General features: G+C 45.4%; 1 protein-coding gene across 1 annotated transcript in view; it reads left to right on the top strand.

Annotated features, from left to right (window-relative positions):
• Positions 1–19,414, top strand: part of mthfd1a (methylenetetrahydrofolate dehydrogenase (NADP+ dependent) 1a, methenyltetrahydrofolate cyclohydrolase, formyltetrahydrofolate synthetase) — an 82,267-nt gene extending 62,853 nt beyond the window's left edge. Inside the window, 4 exon segments of the mRNA XM_084315146.1 lie at positions 5,226–5,333; positions 7,875–8,027; positions 16,969–17,056; positions 19,039–19,414. Of these exon segments, the coding sequence (XP_084171272.1) occupies positions 5,226–5,333; positions 7,875–8,027; positions 16,969–17,040 (333 nt within the window). The 3' untranslated portion in view covers positions 17,041–17,056; positions 19,039–19,414.
• Positions 19,415–19,965: the final 551 nt, after the last annotated feature.

Raw genomic sequence — 19,965 nt, 5'->3', positions numbered from 1 at the left:
GCAGTTAGCCTCTGGTATGCGTGCCATTAGCGTTAGCCACGCTTCTAGGCCTCTTTTCTTTTGGAAAGAATGATTAAAATATTATTATTATTATTTTTTTTTATTTTTTTTTTATTCGACTAAGAGGTTGGCCAATCGACTACGGCTCCTTTCGACCGATTAGTCGACTAATCGATTAATAGGGGTCAGCCCTAGTTTACAGACGTGTCATTGAATCGGTCGACTCACTGAGCGGAGAGGCAGCTCACGCTCAGCATGGCGCCAGACCGGTCGGTTTTTTGATGGTCTGGTCCGCGCATGATGTCGAACACAAGAACGCCGTGACAAAGTACGGCACGATCATCACCCTCGGGTAGAAAAAAAGAAGTGCTCCAGTCAGAATTCTATCTGTCTAGAAAACCTCATGAGACCCCTTCTGTTCAGCTGCTAGACATCAAAGAAACGCACCAGGCATTTGTTTTGCAGTGAAAGAGTCTGATTAGGGCCAGACTAACTCTCAGTCACCCGCTTGTCAAATTCAAGAGTTTAGAAATAGACCAGGGCCCTCATGCATCAACGTGTTCTACGCACAGATCTGTGCGTAACCTGTGCGTACGATCATTTCTAAGCAAAGAGTGGGATTCATCAATTTGAACTTGAACTTGACTTCGTGCGTACATCTACGCACAGGTCAGACCTGGCGTACCTAGCTCCCAGTGGTAGAATATATTATTACAACAAGGAAATGAGCTTCTGTGCATAATAACACTGGATGTTCTGTATGAACCGTAGTTCATTATAGTTCATTGTAAGATAGCAACAGTAGTGTAATTATGGTCAAAACCCTATAAATAGCATTTGGAATAATAGATCTTTCTCTCAGAATGAATGCAGCATGGTTTATATAGCGTTATCGGAATATACGGGGTGTAGGCTACTGACTGACTGCGCTCCGCGTAGCTTGATTGATTGATTGATTGAAAAGTTTATTAACAGATTGCAGAATGGGTACAGTACAGTACAGCTCAGTACATACAATTGTTAATTGGGGATGCAGACCAACTTTCGTCCTGTTTACATCAGGGTCCCCCATTTTCAATTCATCATAAATCATAAAGCTCAACTCGTTATTATTTTGCGCACAGACCGCCGAAACACGGGAACGTTTTGATTATATTTAAAAGGCTTTACGTTAAACGAAACAAGTGGAATTTCGAAGCTGTAAGCAGAATAAGTCATATGAATATAGTGTTCTTCCCCCTTTTTACTGTACAAGAAAGAATAGAAAACGCATTGCAATGACACCATGCAGATAGTGGACAGACTATATGATGGGATTCAAGTTCGCGTTTTTGTTGCTCATAGGCATGCTGTCAGAGTATGATATCTTAATCAAACATTCTAGAACATTTGTCGTCACAGATCATGTCCTAATGGAACATAGGCTATGGCATGGATCGTGATATTGTGTGGACTGTTATTATTACTGTACGGCGGTACCACCCATTGTGACAGCAGCCTTGAGTCCCGCACACAAACATGATGGAATTCAAGTGCAGTGAGATTCATTGTTCTTGTATATGCTCTCGTATTATATTGTTTATATAGGCTACCCAATACTGACATCAAAATAGATTGTAGTATGCCTCTAGAAATCATATGCAGCAGGTAGAAAATTGACGGGAGATCCATCGCGATTTGGAATAGAATTGAGGAGAACTTTAATCCCTGGGGTATTAATCAAACAACACGGGAAAAGGCAGTCATATTCCAGCGCGGTCTTTATTAGCCGACAACAAAATAGATGCCTCTAAAAATCATATAGCCAATCGAACACAACTAATAAAGGCATTCATATTACAGCACGGTTATAATGACACACAACCAACGCCAAACAGTGGTCAACGAACGGTCTTTATTAGTATTTTGAGCTGTCCAGGCAGAATTGCAGCAATGGTCTTAGGGAGCCGTTGATATCTGACATCACCGTTTACAAGTCCGCCTTTTATTTATCCCATAAATCATAATACGCGATAGTGTCTTCTTGGTTCGACAGCAGTGAATTCTCCGTGGAGTTTCTCAGGGTTCCGCTCGGGTCGGTCCATTATTTCACATCCCATGGGGGGTGTTTCCTCATTTTCATGACCATATATGGATAATCATGCACGAGCATTGACGGTAGAACAAAGTGGTATTCATCAACACGGCAGGGCATAGAGCCTGCGTACGCACGTGTGATGAATGCCGACTTCCCTGTGCGTACGCTAGTTCTACATTCCGTGCTTACGTGTGGAAGTAGGTCAAGTTCTACGTCCACGTTGATGCATGAGGGCCCAGGTCCTCAAGCACTCTCTGTCGACATGTTAAAATAATTAGTTTCAGAGAGAGAGAGAGAGAGAGAGTGCTTATAGGGCTCTCCCACGCTTCATGCATAGCTAATTCTGGTCGGTCACTCACTCACTCACTCACTCACTCACTCACTCACTCACTCACTCACTCACTCACTCACTCACTCACTCACTCACTCACTCACTCACTCACTCACAGATGAATTGTAGTCATTCATTCACTCACTCACTCACTCACTCACTCACTCACTCACCCAGTCACTCACTCACTCACTCACTTACTCACTCACTCACTCACTCACTCACTCACTCACTCACTCACTCACTCACTCACTCACTCACTCACTCACTCACTCACAGACAAATTGTAGTCACTCACTCACTCACTCACTCACTCACTCACTCACTCACTCACTCACTCACTCACTCACTCACTCACTCACTCACTCACTCACTCACTCACTCACTCAGATCACTCACTCACTCACTCACTCACTCACAGATGAATTGTAGTCATTCACGCACTCACTCACTCACTTACTCACTCACTCACTCACTCACTCACTCACTCACTCACTCACTCACTCACTCACTCACTCACTCACTCACTCACTCACTCACAGACAAATTGTAGTCACTCACTCACTCACTCACTCACTCACTCACTCACTCACTCACTCACTCACTCACTCACTCACTCACTCACTCACTCACGGACGATGCCAGGGACGTTTTGTGGGACGCATGAGCAGGTAGCGCGGTGGGTCTGCACAGCTGGGTGCTTGTTCAATACTCTGTCTGCATGGGGGTTGAACAGAGAGTAGCAAAGAGGGCGGTGAATGCAATCAGACCTGTAGTCACACTGCATCTTGATATAGCAGAGACGAGAAATCTATAACCTTATCGAGTTTTAGTAGAGAGAACACAGGTTCTACCTAGTACACACTATGCATTTATGTTGTTGTAAACTACCTAGTACACACTATATGCATTTATGTTGCTGTAAACTACCTAGTACACACTATGCATTTATGTTGTTGTAAACTACCTAGTACACACTATATGCATTTATGTTGCTGTAAACTACCTAGTACACACTATGCATTTATGTTCTTCAAACCACCTAGTAGTACATTACACACTATGCATTTATGATGCTGAAAACCAACTAGTACACAATAATGCATTTGTGTTGCTGCAATCCACCTAGTGCACACTAAGAAATGTATGTTGCTACACAAAGAGCTCTACACCAACCAAAGGTCCTAACCTTAACCCTAACTCTAGTACACACTAATGAATGTATGTCACTGCAAACTAAGTGTGATTGTTGACGAAATGTAATGTCTTTCTTGACAACACTCAGAAATGGCAGAAAACTATTACGCTTTTTATCAATTTCCTTAGATTAGAAAACTACACTTTTTGGCTTTTCCATAATCAATAATCATCAGCATGAACACAAGACGGTTAACGCAGCACGCAAACGCAACAGAGCTTCAGCTACATACACCAGTGAGCAGGTTTAATAGGTGAAGAAGAATTCTAGATGAAGGATTTACCACTGAAGAGAAAGGGAGAGTCATGATGACGTAAACTAACTCCGGCGGTGAAACCAATGTTGAGAAAGAAAAACAGTTTTTATTCTTTTAATTCATTATATTGAAGAACATATAGCAGCTTTAGTGTGCCTGTATCCGAAGACGATGAACCCCAGAAGAGGTGTATTTTCAGCCCGTCAAGCAGCCTGCCTGCTGTATATGTTTCACTAGAACCAGGCTTCCGCCATACATCCTCTCCTCCTCTATGTATCACCTTCTCACCGCTGCCAACAGAATCCAATTAGCACCCCCAGATTAGACCTGTTATGTTCCCCTTTCCTGCAATGAATTAATGAAGTAGATTCTCTTTCTGTTCTGCAAAAGAACGTCTTTAACAAATGTTTAACGCTTTGCTTTTCTTACCTTAAGCACACAATGGTGATCAGTTAATCCACAGTTAATCCAATGCAGTGCGATACAGAGGATCTTCATGTACATATTGTCCTCGTGAAAAGACTGCATGTACATATTGTCCTCGTGAAAAGACTGCATGTACATATTGTCCTCGTGAAAAGACTGCATGTACATATTGTCCTCGTGAAAAGACTGCATGTACATATTGTCCTCGTGAAAAGAATGCATGTACATATTGTCCTCGTGAAAAGACTGCATGTACATATTGTCCTCGTGAAAAGACTGCATGTACATATTGTCCTCGTGAAAAGACTGCATGTACATATTGTCCTCGTGAAAAGAATGCATGTACATATTGTCCTCGTGAAAAGACTGCATGTACATATTGTCCTCGTGAAAAGAATGCATGTACACGTTGTCCTTTTGTAAATTGATCGATAACTGTGTATAGAAGGGTTTTTCATTTGCAATTGACAGTTGGATGATTGGATTGTCTATCTATCTATCTATCTATCTATCTATCTATCTATCTATCTATCTATCTATCTATCTATCTATCTATCTATCTATCTATCTATCTATCTATCTATCTATCTATCTATCTATCTATCTATCTATCTATATATCTATCTATCTATCTATCTATCTATCTATCTATCTATCTATCTATCTATCTATCTATCTATCTCTGTCTGTCTGTCTGTCTGTCTGTCTGTCTGTCTGTCTGTCTGTCTGTCTGTCTGTCTGTCTGTCTGTCTGTCTGTCTGTCTGTCTGTCTGTCTGTCTGTCTGTCTGTCTGTCTGTCTGTCTGTCTGTATGTCTGTCTGTCTGTCTGTCTGTCTGTCTGTATCATCAACCAAATGCTCTCTTAGTTGTGTGTCAGTATATTCTTGGAACGGAGAGCTAAGAACACAGAGGTCACCTCATGGCAAATGTCTCTCAGCTGTCCATCGTAGATAAGATCCAGACCATAGCCAAGACCATGTATGGAGCTGAAGGCGTGGAGCTGCTTCCAGAGGCCCAGCACAAGATCAAGCTCTATACAAAACAAGTAAGTCATTACCAAGTCATTCTAATGGACAAGTAGTCCTCTGAGGTGTGCTGCGGAGCCATCGCTATTGTTTTTGACTGAGCAAAATACAATAACAAATTATAAGGATGAATTCACAAGGTGGCGGCTACGTGGCGTAGTGGGCAAGGCGCTCGCCACGAATGCGGAGACGCTGGGATCGCCTGTTCGATCCCAGCGCTCCACATTGCTTTCAGTTTAGCTGGTCGTCCGTACTAATACACATTGGCCGTATTAGGGGGTGGGAAACTGATGGGTGGGGATCGGGCGTTGTGGACAGCGACTCCTACAGGTCGGTTGGTGCGCCTGCGCAGTAGAATCAGGAAGTGTCGGGGGCGGTGAGCCTCCCACGCGTTACTCCTCGCCACTGAGAGATCGAGCTGCGCAGGTGAAAAGATGCGACTGCTGTTACCTCAAGTACCGGAGGGGACTTGTGCTATGTATGACTTAGTCCACATTGCAGCCGGCTTGTGGGAGGCAAGAAACAGCGTCCGTGACAGGGGAGGGTTGAATTGGATGATACGAAATTGGGATGGGAGAAAATATAGAAAAATGGGAGAAAAAGTGGATAAAAAAAAAAAAGGATGAATTCACAAGGTTTGTATCACGGTTGTGTTTGGAACCCAATGTGCAGGCAAGGAGAAACGGTAGGCAGAACTGAGCAAAACCCGATATGGGTATATGGGTATATTTAATAGAGTGGTCAAAAGTCCAGGCATGGGTCGGTAGTACACGGGGGCATGAAAGTCAGACAGTCGGGGTGATAGCAGGAGCAGTTGTCATCAGCCGGGTGTAGGTCAGAGCAGTACTTTGTGAGCCAGGCCAGTGTCTCCAGGTCTTAGCCGGCAGGTCAGCGTCTCCAGGTCTTAACCAGCAGGTCAGTGTCTCCAGGTCTTCACCGTGCAGGTCAGCGTCTCCAGGTCTTAACCAGCAGGTCAGTGTCTCCAGGTCTTAACCAGCAGGTCAGTGTCTCCAGGTCTTCACCGTGCAGGTCAGCGTCTCCAGGTCTTAACCAGCAGGTCAGTGTCTCCAGGTCTTAACCAGCAGGTCAGTGTCTCCAGGTCTTCACCGTGCAGGTCAGCGTCTCCAGGTCTTAACCAGCAGGTCAGTGTCTCCAGGTCTTCACCGTGCAGGTCAGCGTCTCCAGGTCTTAACCAGCAGGTCAGTGTCTCCAGGTCTTCACCGTGCAGGTCAGCGTCTCCAGGTCTTAACCAGCAGGTCAGTGTCTCCAGGTCTTCACCGTGCAGGTCAGCGTCTCCAGGTCTTAACCAGCAGGTCAGGTCAGTGTCTCCAGGTCTTAACCAGCAGGCCAGCGTCTCCAAGTCTTCACCGTACAGGCTAGGAGAGAGGATGAGAACACAGATTAGGACAAGGTCGATGAACAAGAGATCCAGGCGAACAACTAAGCAACAGAGTAGTGAACAAGAGCATAGTAACGTGACTACTGCTTTTGACTAACGTGGTACGAGAGTTTACGATCTGACAGCTTCTCCACGTCTGGGGCGGGTTTAAATACCATGATGCACTCTGCCTCCAGACCGCAGATCAGCTGCCCCGTGATACACCACCTGTAACTAGTTGAAGATAACGAGAGCGGTAGAATGGGGAAGAGAACAGAGAGAAGAAGGAGCAGTGACATAGCAGAACCATGACAGTTTGTGACTAATTAGTCAACTAATGATATAATACAAATAAAATCACAATGACTAATTAGTCAACTAATGATATAATACAACTAAAACCACAATGACTAATTAGTCAACTAATGATATAATACAACTAAAACCACAATGACTAATTAGTCAACTAAAGATATAATACAAATAAAATCACAATGACTAATTAGTCAACTGAGGATATAATACAAATAAAATCGCAATGACTAATTAGTCAACTGAGGATATAATACAAATAAAATCACAATGACTAATTAGTCAACTGAGGATATAATACAAATAAAATCACAATGACTAATTAGTCAACTGAGGATATAATACAAATAAAATCACAATGACTAATTAGTCAACTGAGGATATAATACAAATAAAATCACAATGACTAATTAGTCAACTGAGGATATAATACAAATAAAATCACAATGAATAATTAGTCAACTGAGGATATAATAAAACTAAGACCACAATGACTATTGACTAATTAGTCAATTGAAGACATAATACAAATATATTACAGTTAAGGAATGGCAGGTGTAGTAAGTAATCATCATCATCATCATTATCGACGTCGTAACTTTGTTCTTCCTCTTTTTTTCCCTTTTCTTCTTCCCCTTCCCTCCATCTCTCTCTCCCTACCTCTCTCTCTCTCTCTCTCCCCTCTCTCTCTCTCTCTCTCTCTCTCTCTCTCTCTCTCTCTCTCTCTCTCTCTCTCTCTCTCTCTCTCTCTCTCTCTCTCTCTCTCTCTCTCCCCCCCCCCCCTCTCTCTCTCTCTCTCTCTCTCTCTCTCTCTCTCTCTCTCTCTCTCTCTCTCTCTCTCTCTCTCTCTCTCTCTCTCTCTCTCTCTCAGGGCTTAGCCAACCTGCCAGTCTGCATGGCAAAAACCCACCTGTCTCTGTCCCACGACCCAGAGATGAAAGGTGTCCCAACCGGCTTCCTCCTGCCCATCCGGGACATCTGTGTGAGCATGGGCGCAGGCTACCTCTACCCCCTGGTGGGCACGGTGAGTACCGGTAAATTATGGTGGTTACAGAGGCCATGCCATAGCTGGATAGTCAAAGGTTCAATCCCCCACAACAGCCAATGTGCCCCATTCCTGTTGAAGTGAGCTTGAGAAAGACACTGAACTCTTACCTGCTCCAGGGATTGCTGCAAAATGTCTGACCCCCCTCTGGTGAAATGCCTACCTGTATAGATGAGCAGCTGGGACACTTTGCAGTCATTGATGCAGAAGGCATACAGTATCAAGCCTATAGGAGATACACTGTGCTGTCGACATAACAATATACAGTATTTAGTCTTCATAGACATGCTTATAGGGATGACATTGTCAGTGTTGGGTAAAAATCTCCTATTTGGTCGTTTGACTTGAGGTGAAGGTTACATGGTTATCTCCATGATCCTAAGAACCAGTGTAGAGCATAAAAAATACATGGGTGTCAATCTGAAGAGAAGGTGCATTCCGTTTGGAGATACAGCAGTGATATGATATAAGAGGTCTGCACGATTTCGGCCCCAGCCCGGCCCAAGCCTGTAGCCTTCAGGCCCGGCCCTACCCTAGCCCCGACAAGTTAAGCAATTACTCTGCCCTAAGTCCGACTTAAGCCCGAGGCCAATATTTACGATGTGATGACAGATACATGTCTCACTCACACACACACACACAAACACACACTCTCTCACACACCCCTCCCTCTAGAGTCTAGACAGACCCAGCACCCCCATCCCTCCCTCTAGACAGACCCAGCACCCCCCTCCCTCCCTCTAGACAGACCCAGCACCCCCCTCCCTCCCTCTAGACAGACCCAGCACCCCCCTCCCTCCCTCTAGACAGACTCAGTGCCCCCATCCCTCTAGACCAGCGGTTCTCAAACTACGGGTCGCGACCCAAAGTGTGTAGGTCTTCTTTTTTTTTTTTATTATTATTTCTGTTCTGGCAACATATTTAGGCTAAATATGCCTCGTTTTATACATGTGTATTGATAACATAGTGCTGTAATAAAATGTTTGAATAAATATGCATGATCAAGTTCAACAACGTGTGCTTTTATTTTGATATTCCTTAATTCCACGTTGAAATTACGCGATACATTAAGTGTGGGGTCGCCAAAAAAAATCCAAAATAAAATGAGGTTGTGGTATAAGAAAGTTTGAGAACCCCTGGTCTAGACAGACCCCTCCCTCTAGACCCAGTGCCCCCTCCCTCCCTAGTCTAGACAGACCCAGTGCCCCCTCCCTCCCTCTAGTCTAGACAGACCCAGTGCCCCCTCCCTCCCTAGTCTAGACAGACCCAGTGCCCCCTCCCTCCCTAGTCTAGACAGACCAAGTCCCCCCCCCTCCCTCCCTCCCTCTAGACAGACCCAGTGCCCCCTCCCTCCCTCTAGACAGACCCAGTGCCCCCTCCCTCCCTAGTCTAGACAGACCAAGTCCCCCCCCCTCCCTCCCTCCCTCGAGCTCCCGCCAGCTCTTCACCCGTGTGGGGGAGGCGTCGTCTGGGTGTCGATGGCGCGGCGACGAAAGGTGATTTAACGCTGCCGTCAGTGGATCGACTGAAAAAGGGGAGTGGCTTCGTCTCACGTGGGGATATAACAGTGTGGACAGTGTCTTAGAACTCTTTGGTGTGAATGCGGTATCGGAGGCATGTGTCTCAGTGTATTCTCATTACTGTGGTGTGTGTGCGTGTGCGCGCGCGCGCGTGTGTGTGTGTCCACAGATTTAAATCCACAGATCATATATCACACGTGCATGATGTAGGATTCAAATACAGCATAAACAGAGGTTTACACTATTTTGAGGACATCTTATGTACACAGAAAATACTGTCTCTGCCTATCACTGTATAGCGTGAGAGAGATGGAGTCCTTGTCCCCGACAGCAGTCCTCGCATCAAGTCGCTGACTGTAAATCTATGGACATACTGCCATACTGTATATCAGGACCTGCAGCCACAGCCAAGGCCTCCGCAGGCCGTGCCGTTTGTCTGAGAAGGCTGGTTCCATATACAGATGGAATGGACTAACTTACCTACGGTGTCTGAAGGATTAAGCACCTCCCTCTGATCTACACTGATCTAGACAGACCCAGCGCCCCCCTTCCCTCCCTCTAGACAGACCCAGCGCCCCCCTTCCCTCCCTCTAGACCAGGGGTGGGCAATTATTTTTCCCGGGGGGCCGAATGAGCAACTGAAAATATGTTGGGGGGCCGGGCCAAAATTCCAAACTCAATTATGCATAATATACATTTTATTTCTATATAAAAAGCAGTAAATGGCATTGTTTTGACCCCTGGTAAGAGTGTATGTTATTATTTGGCAATTAAAAGGTTCAAGTTCAAGTTCAAGTTCTTTAATAGTTGTCATACAGAAGTACAGAATACTTTCATACAAAATGCTTCTTACTGTTACGCTCCAGAGACTGTGCTAGACAAGATAGTATCAAATAACATAATAACATAATATAGCATGAATTTAGAAGAAGAAAATGAGGTCACAGTGTTCGGTATAGACATATGTACAATGTTCTGAGTTACCATATAATATACAATACACAATACTATGCAGTGTACTAATGTACAGTACTATCTAGTGCAAAGCAGAAATGGGATGAGGTACAATTTTAGGTACAATTTACAGTAAGGTGTACGAGTTGTAGTGCAATCCTTCATCCATAAATATAAAGTGTGGGGAGTGGGTGCTACAGTGTGTTTGTTTAAAGTGGGTGTGTGCTATAAAGTGTGTGGAGTGGGTGCTACAGTGTGTTTGTTTAAAGTGAGTGTGTGCGTGTGGATGTGTGTGCTATGTGCGTTTGGTGGTTGTTGTTGTGTAGTGTTCATTCATTGTTCGTTTAGCAGCCTGATGGCCTGGGGATAGAAGCTACTTCTGAGTCTTTCTCTGCTCGCCTTGAGACTCCGGTATCGCTTGCCTGACCGCAGCAGTTCAAAGAGGCAGTTGTTCGGGTGACTGGAGTCTTTAATGATTCTCTTAGCCTTGCCCTTGCAACGCTTGTAGTAAATGTTCTGGAGGGTGGGGAGCCCCCCTCCAATTGTGCGTTCGGCTGAACGTGTCACTCTTTGTAGTCTGCTTCGGTCTTTTGCAGTGCTATTCCCAAACCAGGAGGTGATGTTGCCGGTCAAGATGCTCTCTATTGTACATGAGTAGAAGTTCTTAAGGATCTTCTGGCTGACTTGGAACTTCCTTAGGCGCCTGAGGAAGTAGAGGCGTTGTCGTGCCTTCTTCACCACACTGTTAATGTGTGTGGTCCATGTCAAGTCCTCGGATATGTAGGCTCCGAGGTACTTGAAGCTGTTGACTCTCTCAACCGGTGCCCCGTCGATGCTGAGGGGGCTGTAGTCCTTGACCCCCGACCTCCTGAAGTCCACAATCATCTCCTTTGTTTTGCTGACGTTCAGGGAGAGGCTGTTTTCCTGGCACCATCCCGCCAGGACCTTGACCTCTTCCAGGTAGGCCCTCTCGTCGTTGGCAGAGATCAGGCCCACCACCACTGTGTCGTCAGCAAATTTGACGATTGTATTGCTACTCCGCTGAGCCACACAGTCGTGTGTGTACAGGGAGTAGAGGAGGGGACTCAGAACACAGCCCTGGGGGGCCCCTATGTTGAGGGTGATGGATGAGGAGGTGCAGTTGCCTGCTCTCACCACCTGGGGTCTGCCAGTCAGGAAGTCCAAGACCCACTGGCAGAGGTCATAGCCCAAGCCCAGGTCCCTGAGCTTGGTTATGAGTATGGAGGGGACTATGGTATTGAATGCCGAGCTGTAGTCGATGAATAGCATTCTCACATAGTTCCCCTGCCTCTTGTCCAGGTGTGATGCTGCTGTGTGCAGCACATGGGATATGGCGTCCTCCGTGGACCTGTTGGGGCGGTATGCAAATTGCAGGGGGTCCATGTTGATGGGGAGGGAGGAGCAGATGTAGCCCTTTACTAGCTTCTCAAAGCACTTCATGGCTATGGAGGTGAGAGCTACAGGGCGGTAGTCGTTGAGGCAAGCAGGCTTGGATTTTTTGGGTACAGGGATAATAGTGGACTTCTTCAGGCAGGTGGGGATGACAGCCTGTTCTAAGGACAGGTTAAATATGTCAGTGAATACTGGGGCCAGTTGGTCGGCACAGATTTTTAGGACGCGGCCGGGGATGCCGTCCGGACCTGCTGCCTTCCTGATATTCACTTTTTTAAAGGTCCGCCTCACCTCATGCTCTGTTACCCTGAACACTGCGCCTCCATCAGCAGCCGACCCCCCCCCCCCCATTGCCGAGGCTTGTGAGCTGGTGTTGTTATTACCAGCATCAAACCTCGCATAGAAGGTATTGAGGTCGTTTGCTAAGGAGATGTCACTGTTCAGTTTGAGGGAGGCGCCTTTGTAGTCTGTCATCGTTTTGAGCCCCTGCCACATAGCTCTAGAGTCAGCTTGTTCAAACTGGAGTTCAATTTTATCCCTGTAGCGCCGTTTGGCCTCTGACACTGTCCTCCTTACGTTGTGTCGCGCCACCTTGTGGTCATTCATGTTGCCTGCCACTAGGCCGTCATTGTATGCTTTGGTGCGCTCTCTCAGAGCTTCACGGACGGATTTGTCTACCCAGGGTTTTTGATTTGGGTAAACTTTCATTTTGGTAGTGGGGATTGTTTCTTTCACCCTAGTACAAACATAGTCCAGCACTGTCTCCGTGTAGGCATTAATGTTATCTGTGTCGCGGAACACAATCCAGTCTGTGTGGTGAAACACTGACCGGATCGTCTCTTCTGACGTCAGATCCCATTTCTGCACCTCTCGCGAGACTACGGGAGTACTTTTAATTCTCTGTTTGTACTTTGGTGAAAGAAAAATTGACGCGTGATCTGATTTACCAAAGCCACTATCAGAATGAGCCTTGTAGCCACCTTTAAATTGCGTGTAACAGTGATCTAGGATGTTACCGCCTCTGGTGTTGCAAGTCACATGCTGATAGAAGTCAGGCAATACCTTTCTCAGATTGGCGCTATTGAAATCTCCCAGTACTAAAATGGCGGCGTTAACGTTAGCCACTTGTATTCTATTTACCTCGTCGTGTAGTCTGGAGAGCGCAACCTTGTTGCTGGCTTGCGGTGGAATATACACTCCGATCAGGACGATCGCCGTTAACTCCCTCGGGAGGAAGAAAGGACGACACTTGATGGTTATATATTCCAGTTCTGGGGAGCAGTGGTTGGATAATTCCTTCACGTTCGTTGGATCACTCCAATTTTTGTTAAACATGAAGGCAATACCTCCTCCACGTTGTTTACCGGACTCTGATGACCGATCCTTGCGATGGATAAAGAAGTGATCCGCTGGTTGAATTGCGTGATCTGGAACCTCCGGTGTGAGCCATGTTTCGGTGAAGCAAAGGACATTGCAGTCCCTAACGTCTCTTTGATATTGAATCCTTGCTCGGATGTCATCCAGTTTATTGTCTATTGATTGTACATTGGCTAGCAATATACTGGGCAGTGGTGTACGGTGGCGTCTGGATCTCAGCCTGTTACGGATCCCAGCCCTCTTTCCTCGTCGTCTTTTCCTGGGCTCTGGGAACAAAGGGTCTGGTCCTAATCTCCGGAGAATTTCTTCAGGCCATTGATGCGGTTCGGAAAGCTGATCCAGCGAGTAATCCAGTTGGTAAGTTTCCCGTAATCCAATGTCTATGAGTGACTGACGGTCATATACATTAAATGCACCAACAGTTGGTACGCACAAAACTCTAAAAACTATAAATATTAACAAAAGTAAACACAGTCTCGACGGAGCGAACAGAGAGGCAGCCGGTCGGAGCGGCGCCATCATCACACAGGTGAGGTTAGCTTTCAAAAATATCATTTATTCAATAAACAAAATGTGAAACATTAATAACAAAGGGCATTTTGAGTTTCATATACTATTGAAACAAGGATTTTCTTAGCTTTCTAAAGACATCACATCATCTTATAGCAAAAATAAACAAGACATGTCACTGAACTGTGTAAAGAAAAGTGTCCCAGTTTTGTAGCCTTTTTTACTTTACATGCCTATATTAAACATTTAATGTTTTCAGAACTGTGCAAAAAAAAGAAAAAAAAATATCAAGTGTCACATTTCACTTGTTATATTTCCACATTTTAGTGTTCATCAGTTCTTTTTTTTCATTCAGTGTGAGAAATCCAGTCTCTGTTGAGCTTTAACAAGTCCATCAAAGTCAGGTTGCATGTCTGAGGTGGAGAGGCGAAGCACAGCTGCCAGATGTTCATCAGTGAGAGAGGATCTGTACCTGGACTTGGTAAACGTCATGACTGAGAATGTCTGTTCACATATGTAGGTGGATCCAAAGAGAACCAACATCTTCTGAGCATGTCTCCTAAGCGTATACTGTGTGTGTGAACGTTGACATGAAAAAAACAAAGTAAAAAAAAAAAAAAAAAAATATTAAAAGAAAATTTTTTATTTTTATTTTTTTTTTATTTTTTTTTATTATCATGTAATCTTTCGCGGGCCGGTCAGAATCATCCCGCGGGCCGGATCCGGCCCGCGGGCCGTACAATGCCCAGGTCTGCTCTAGACAGACCCTACGCCCCCCTCCCTCCCTCTAGAGTCTAGACAGACCCAGTGCCCCCCTCCCTCCCTCCCTCTAGACAGACCCAGTGCCCCCCTCCCTCCCTCTAGACAGACCCAGCGCCCCCCTCCCTCCCTCTAGACAGACCCAGTGCCCCCCTCCCTCCTTCTAGACAGACCCAGTGCCACCCTCCCTCCCTCTAGACAGACCCAGCGCCCCCCTCCCTCCCTCTAGACCAGGGGTAGGCAACCCTAGGCACGCGTGCCTGCATAGGCACGCGGGGGCATTTGCATAGGCACAGGGGGCAGCAGTAAAAAAAAATTTTTTTTTTTTTTTTTGCTTTGAAATATTATAGTGAAATATTTTGCACTGTTGTCGCATCTTGTTGAAATCCTCCCACAGGTTCTTTTTACTACCACATATTTAATTGAGACCCTTTATTTGTTTATTATTTCAATTTAGCTGGAAATACATTGCTACATCATTCAGTAACATTTGCAGAGCCTTATAACAAAAACATTATTACGGTCACCATTGTGACCAGTGGGATTAATCAACAAATTGTATTATTTATTTCTCTATTTCATTGAACATTGCACATGTTAAAAGCAATTTTTTTTACTCAAAATGTGAGTATTACCAAGTCAACTTGTGTTCTTAAAACAATGACAATAAACATAGTTTTATTAGGTTGAAATAATGTGGTTGTGTACTTATTTTTCTGTTAACTTATTATGGATTGAAAACTGAAAACCTTAATGCACAGTAACTGAACTCAATATTTTTAAGTTTTGGTAACTTATTATTATAATTTTTTTTACAGTGTAGTCTTGCGATCAATCAAAACTTATTTACACGATATACCTCACATTCACCCTCCATTCACATCCTGGTGTTCTCCTGGTGTTCTACATTAGGCCTGTAGGTGGAGCTATGACAGCACACGTACAGTACACACACCGGTGTGTGATGTGTCCAAAAATGAATGGGCAAATGTGAGTGAAATGGTCGCACTGTATGCAGCTGTTTGTCTGCATTGCATTCCCACCCCCTACTCAGATTTAGGGTTGATACAACCATCATAATAATATTGTTAATAATAACAATAACAATAATGATGTAATAATGTAAAAACTATCATAAAAAATACCTGATTATGAGAAGAAAAAAAATTACGATGCATGGAATATTGTTGAGGCACACTAGTTACAACTATATTTCAAACAGGCACTCCATGTCAAAAAGGTTGCTGACCCCTGCTCTAGACAGACCCAGTGCCCCCCTCCCTCCCTCTAGAGTCTAGACAGACCCAGCACCCCCCTCCCTCCCTCTAGTCTAGACAGACCCCACGCCCCCCTCCCTCCCTCTAGAGAGACCCAGCACCCCCCTCCCTCCCTCTAGTCTAGAGTCTAGACAGACCCCACGCCCCCCTCCCTCCCTCTAGAGAGACCCAGCACCCCCCTCCCTCCCTCTAGTCTAGACAGACCCCACGCCCCCCTCCCTCCCTCTAGAGAGACCCAGCACCCCCCTCCCATGCTCTAAACAACAGACCCTGCGCCCCCCTCCCTCCCTCTAGAGAGACCCAGCACCCCCCTCCCTCCCTCTAGACAGACCCCACGCCCCCCTCCCTCCCTCTAGAGAGACCCAGCACCCCCCTCCCTCCCTCTAGTCTAGACAGACCCCACGCCCCCCTCCCTCCCTCTAGAGAGACCCAGCACCCCCCTCCCTCCCTCTAGTCTAGACAGACCCCACGCCCCTCTCCCTCCCTCTAGAGAGACCCAGCACCCCCCTCCCATGCTCTAAACAACAGACCCTGCGCCCCCCTCCCTCCCTCCCTCTAGACAGACCCAGTGCCCCCCCCCCCCCTCCCTCTAGACTGAATGACGCCTTGGCTGTGACTGCATCCAGATTTATTGCACTGCACTATTGCACTATTTTACTATTTTATGCTAATTTATGTATTTTATTATATTGCACTGCTCTCATTCTGTCTATTTTTATACTCATTCTATGGCTGCACTTTATGCATTGCGTTTATTCTGTCAGAAACCTGCAAATAGTATTTTATAGTTCATGTCAGAACCCTGGAGGTGGGCGGAGCCTGTGCAGGAACCTCTCTTGGGGTTGGATATTTTATAGATTTTAATGACAAAAATCGATTGCAAATTGTATTATTATTATTTTCACTGACAAACATGATATCAGGATTTTCAAAAGGAAAAAGTTATGTTTGTCATTTTCTCAGCTCATACTGGTCCCATCTCAACGCAACGATGGTAGAATTATGTTCATCATCTCTCCTCTCCCTTCACTCATCTCATTTCTCATTTACCACTTCTCCTCCTTCTCCCCCTTCACCCCATCCCCTTCCACCCCTTCCACCCCCACCCAGTCAAGAGCACCCATGCAGGCATCGACCAGCGCCGGTCTCCATGACAACGACCTCTGCTCGGAGAGCAAATAGACCCCCTCGCTCTCAGGTGAGCATATTCATGTCCCTAGGCAGACAGACAGACAGACAGACAGACAGACAGACAGACAGACAGACAGACAGACAGACAGACAGACAGACAGACAGACAGACAGACAGACAGGCAGGCAGGCAGACAGACAGGCAGGCAGACAGGCAGGCAGGCAGACAGGCAGACAGACAGACAGGCAGGCAGACAGGCAGACAGACAGACAGACAGACAGACAGACAGACAGACAGACAGACAGACAGACAGACAGACAGACAGACAGACAGACAGACAGACAGACAGACAGACAGACAGACAGACAGACAGGCAGGCAGACAGACAGACAGACAGACAGACAGGCAGGCAGACAGGCAGGCAGACAGGCAGGCAGACAGGCAGGCAGACAGGAAGAGAGAGAGACGCGCTTGACACTCCGCACTGTCCATATAACCGCTACTGTCCATATGACCTTTACTCTCTCAGCCAGTAACCTTTAAACCGCAGCAATGTGACAACCAACAGGAAGTGGTAGAATTTCTTTGATAGGCCTATATATCTCAAACCGCACCCTCTTTTCCTGATCGTCCAATCACAAACGTTGCTTTGAGGGAAGCAACCGTTGTGATTGGAGGATCAAGAAAAGAAGGTGGGGTTTGAGTCTATTTTCACAACAGGCCCATTTATTTGAATTTGTATCAATAAGATAACGTACGTAAGACATATTTGTTAGATCAGTAACTTTAATGTGATCGATTGTTCACACAGCCAGACACCGTTACAAATTGAAACAGTAATAATGCCTTATGTTACTTCAGTAACACAAAGAAGGAATGTCATTACATCACAATAGGGAACAATCGTCTCTTAAAAAAACGCCTTCATCTATGCACCGGCACTGTCCACTTCCATTCATTGTGCTAAGCTAGGCTAACGTGCAGCCAGATAGCTTTCTACTGAACGCACAGAGAGGAAACTGGTATCTATCTTCTTGTCTCTCTTTGGAGAAGACGATAAGCGAATTTTCCAAAATTTTGCGGTGTCAAATTAAGGGGCTCTGTTTGCTTACCTGCCTTTTGGCTAAGATCAAGTGTAGTATCTGTTCTTATCAGTTTAGTATCTGAGACATCCCCTACCCGGGGGACCATGTATTAAATAGATTTTTGGAACAGGGAGATGGAATAGGGTCTTGCTCCATCCACTCCACGCATCCACCTGGTCTTGCAGTATCCCAAGGGGATCAATAAAGGAATATCTTATCTTATATCTTATCTTATCTTAGTGTTACTGGCATACAGACTGGGATGAAGGCCTGGATGCAGATACACTAGATAGATACACAGCTGCAAAAATCTATCGCTGTTCAAATTGTTGACATACGTACATACATACGTTTGTTATTGACATATCAGACCGGTGGAATATGACAACATTGACAGTTGCTTAGAAACTCGCCGACACCCTGACCTTCGTTCGAGCGTAAATCCGTTCCGATTGAATTCGACAGGCTGCTGCCCGCAACCTGCGCTGTTCTGTTGGTTATTTGATCGTGTATCGTTTGAATTACAGACATTTACAGCACTTGGACGGTGAGTCAAGCGCTAACATAATTACGTGGCTTGTCGTGCGCCATATGGCCATCGTTAAAGGAGACGGGCGCGGGGCGTGAGTAAACTTACGGACATCTGCAACTCTTAGGAAAACAGGGTTTTAATTAGCATTTTATTGCTCTTCGTATTTCATTTTTGCCAGGGTCGTGTGTCATCATGTCTCTCTCTCTCTCTCTCTCTCTCTCTCTCTCTCTCTCTCTCTCTCTCTCTCTCTTTCTCTCTCTCTCTCTCTCTCTCTTTCTCTCCACCGCACTTCCTTTCATGTGGCCCTGTGTATTTGCGTGCCCTTTGCTTCCTATCTCCTTAGTGTTCCCTCCTTTCCTTTTACCTCCCTCCTTCATTTCCTTCCTCTCATCCTTTCATCTTTCTCGCCCATTTTTCTTTTTCTTTTTTTAGATGGACCCAGTTAACCCTTTGATCTCCAGAGGGAAAGCAGGCTTCCCGCCGTACTGCTCCTAACGATGCAGCGAACGGACCAAAGTATTGAACTATGTCATGATGCTGACGCTCAACGTCACCGGCAACGCGTTGTCATCTATCTTTGACATGTTCTTGTCGAGGCCTGATGTGTGTGCATTAATATTCCAGCCCGGTGCTGACACATGATTCAGATAATGTGCTGGGTAACTGTTTTTCGCTTTGAAAAATGTATGGATTATTGCCAAAGTGCCTTTAAAATGTTTACTTGTTAAATGTTAACGGTGTGTGGGATATTCTGATGAAGAATGTTCTCAGTCAACCGAGGTTTGGATAATAACAAAGGTTTATTAACCAAACAGATAGTAAGTACATAGAGAGAATGGCTGAGGGCTTCCCCCAGGTGATCAGCTGAAATGACCCAGGTAAGAAGACCTCGATTGTGGTCGGGAGGAGCCCTTTATAGTTCAACAAGGGGGTGTGTGGTCCCATTTGATAGGTCAATTGGGGGGGGGGGGTACAGGTTTGGGGAGAGGAATGTCTTATTCCACAGAGAGGGGGGGGGGTGTATTTACATGAGGACATATTATACCACAATACTCACTTTTCTTTCTTATAATGTGGGTGAGATTAATGTATAATATACCAGGATTGTTTGGAACAGGTAAAAGTGAAAATAGAAAACAATTAAAATAATGAAAATTTTGGCCGATGTGATGTTGGTTGGCATAACAGTTTAAAATAGAATTATTTACATCTATGATTCATGACATGATCGACTGGACTGCGGTCTGTGTTATTTTGATATCAGAGATGTGGGAATAGATATCACCCTTTTCTTTTATTAATTGCTCAAAATACCTGTCAATGAGTGGTCCTCAACTCTGATATCAAACCACAATTAAC

The sequence above is a fragment of the Notolepis coatsorum genome (assembly GCF_963971535.1).
Source record: "Notolepis coatsorum genome assembly, chromosome: 5".
NCBI lineage: Eukaryota > Metazoa > Chordata > Actinopteri > Aulopiformes > Paralepididae > Notolepis > Notolepis coatsorum.
This window is presented reverse-complemented; position numbering and strand designations above follow the sequence as displayed.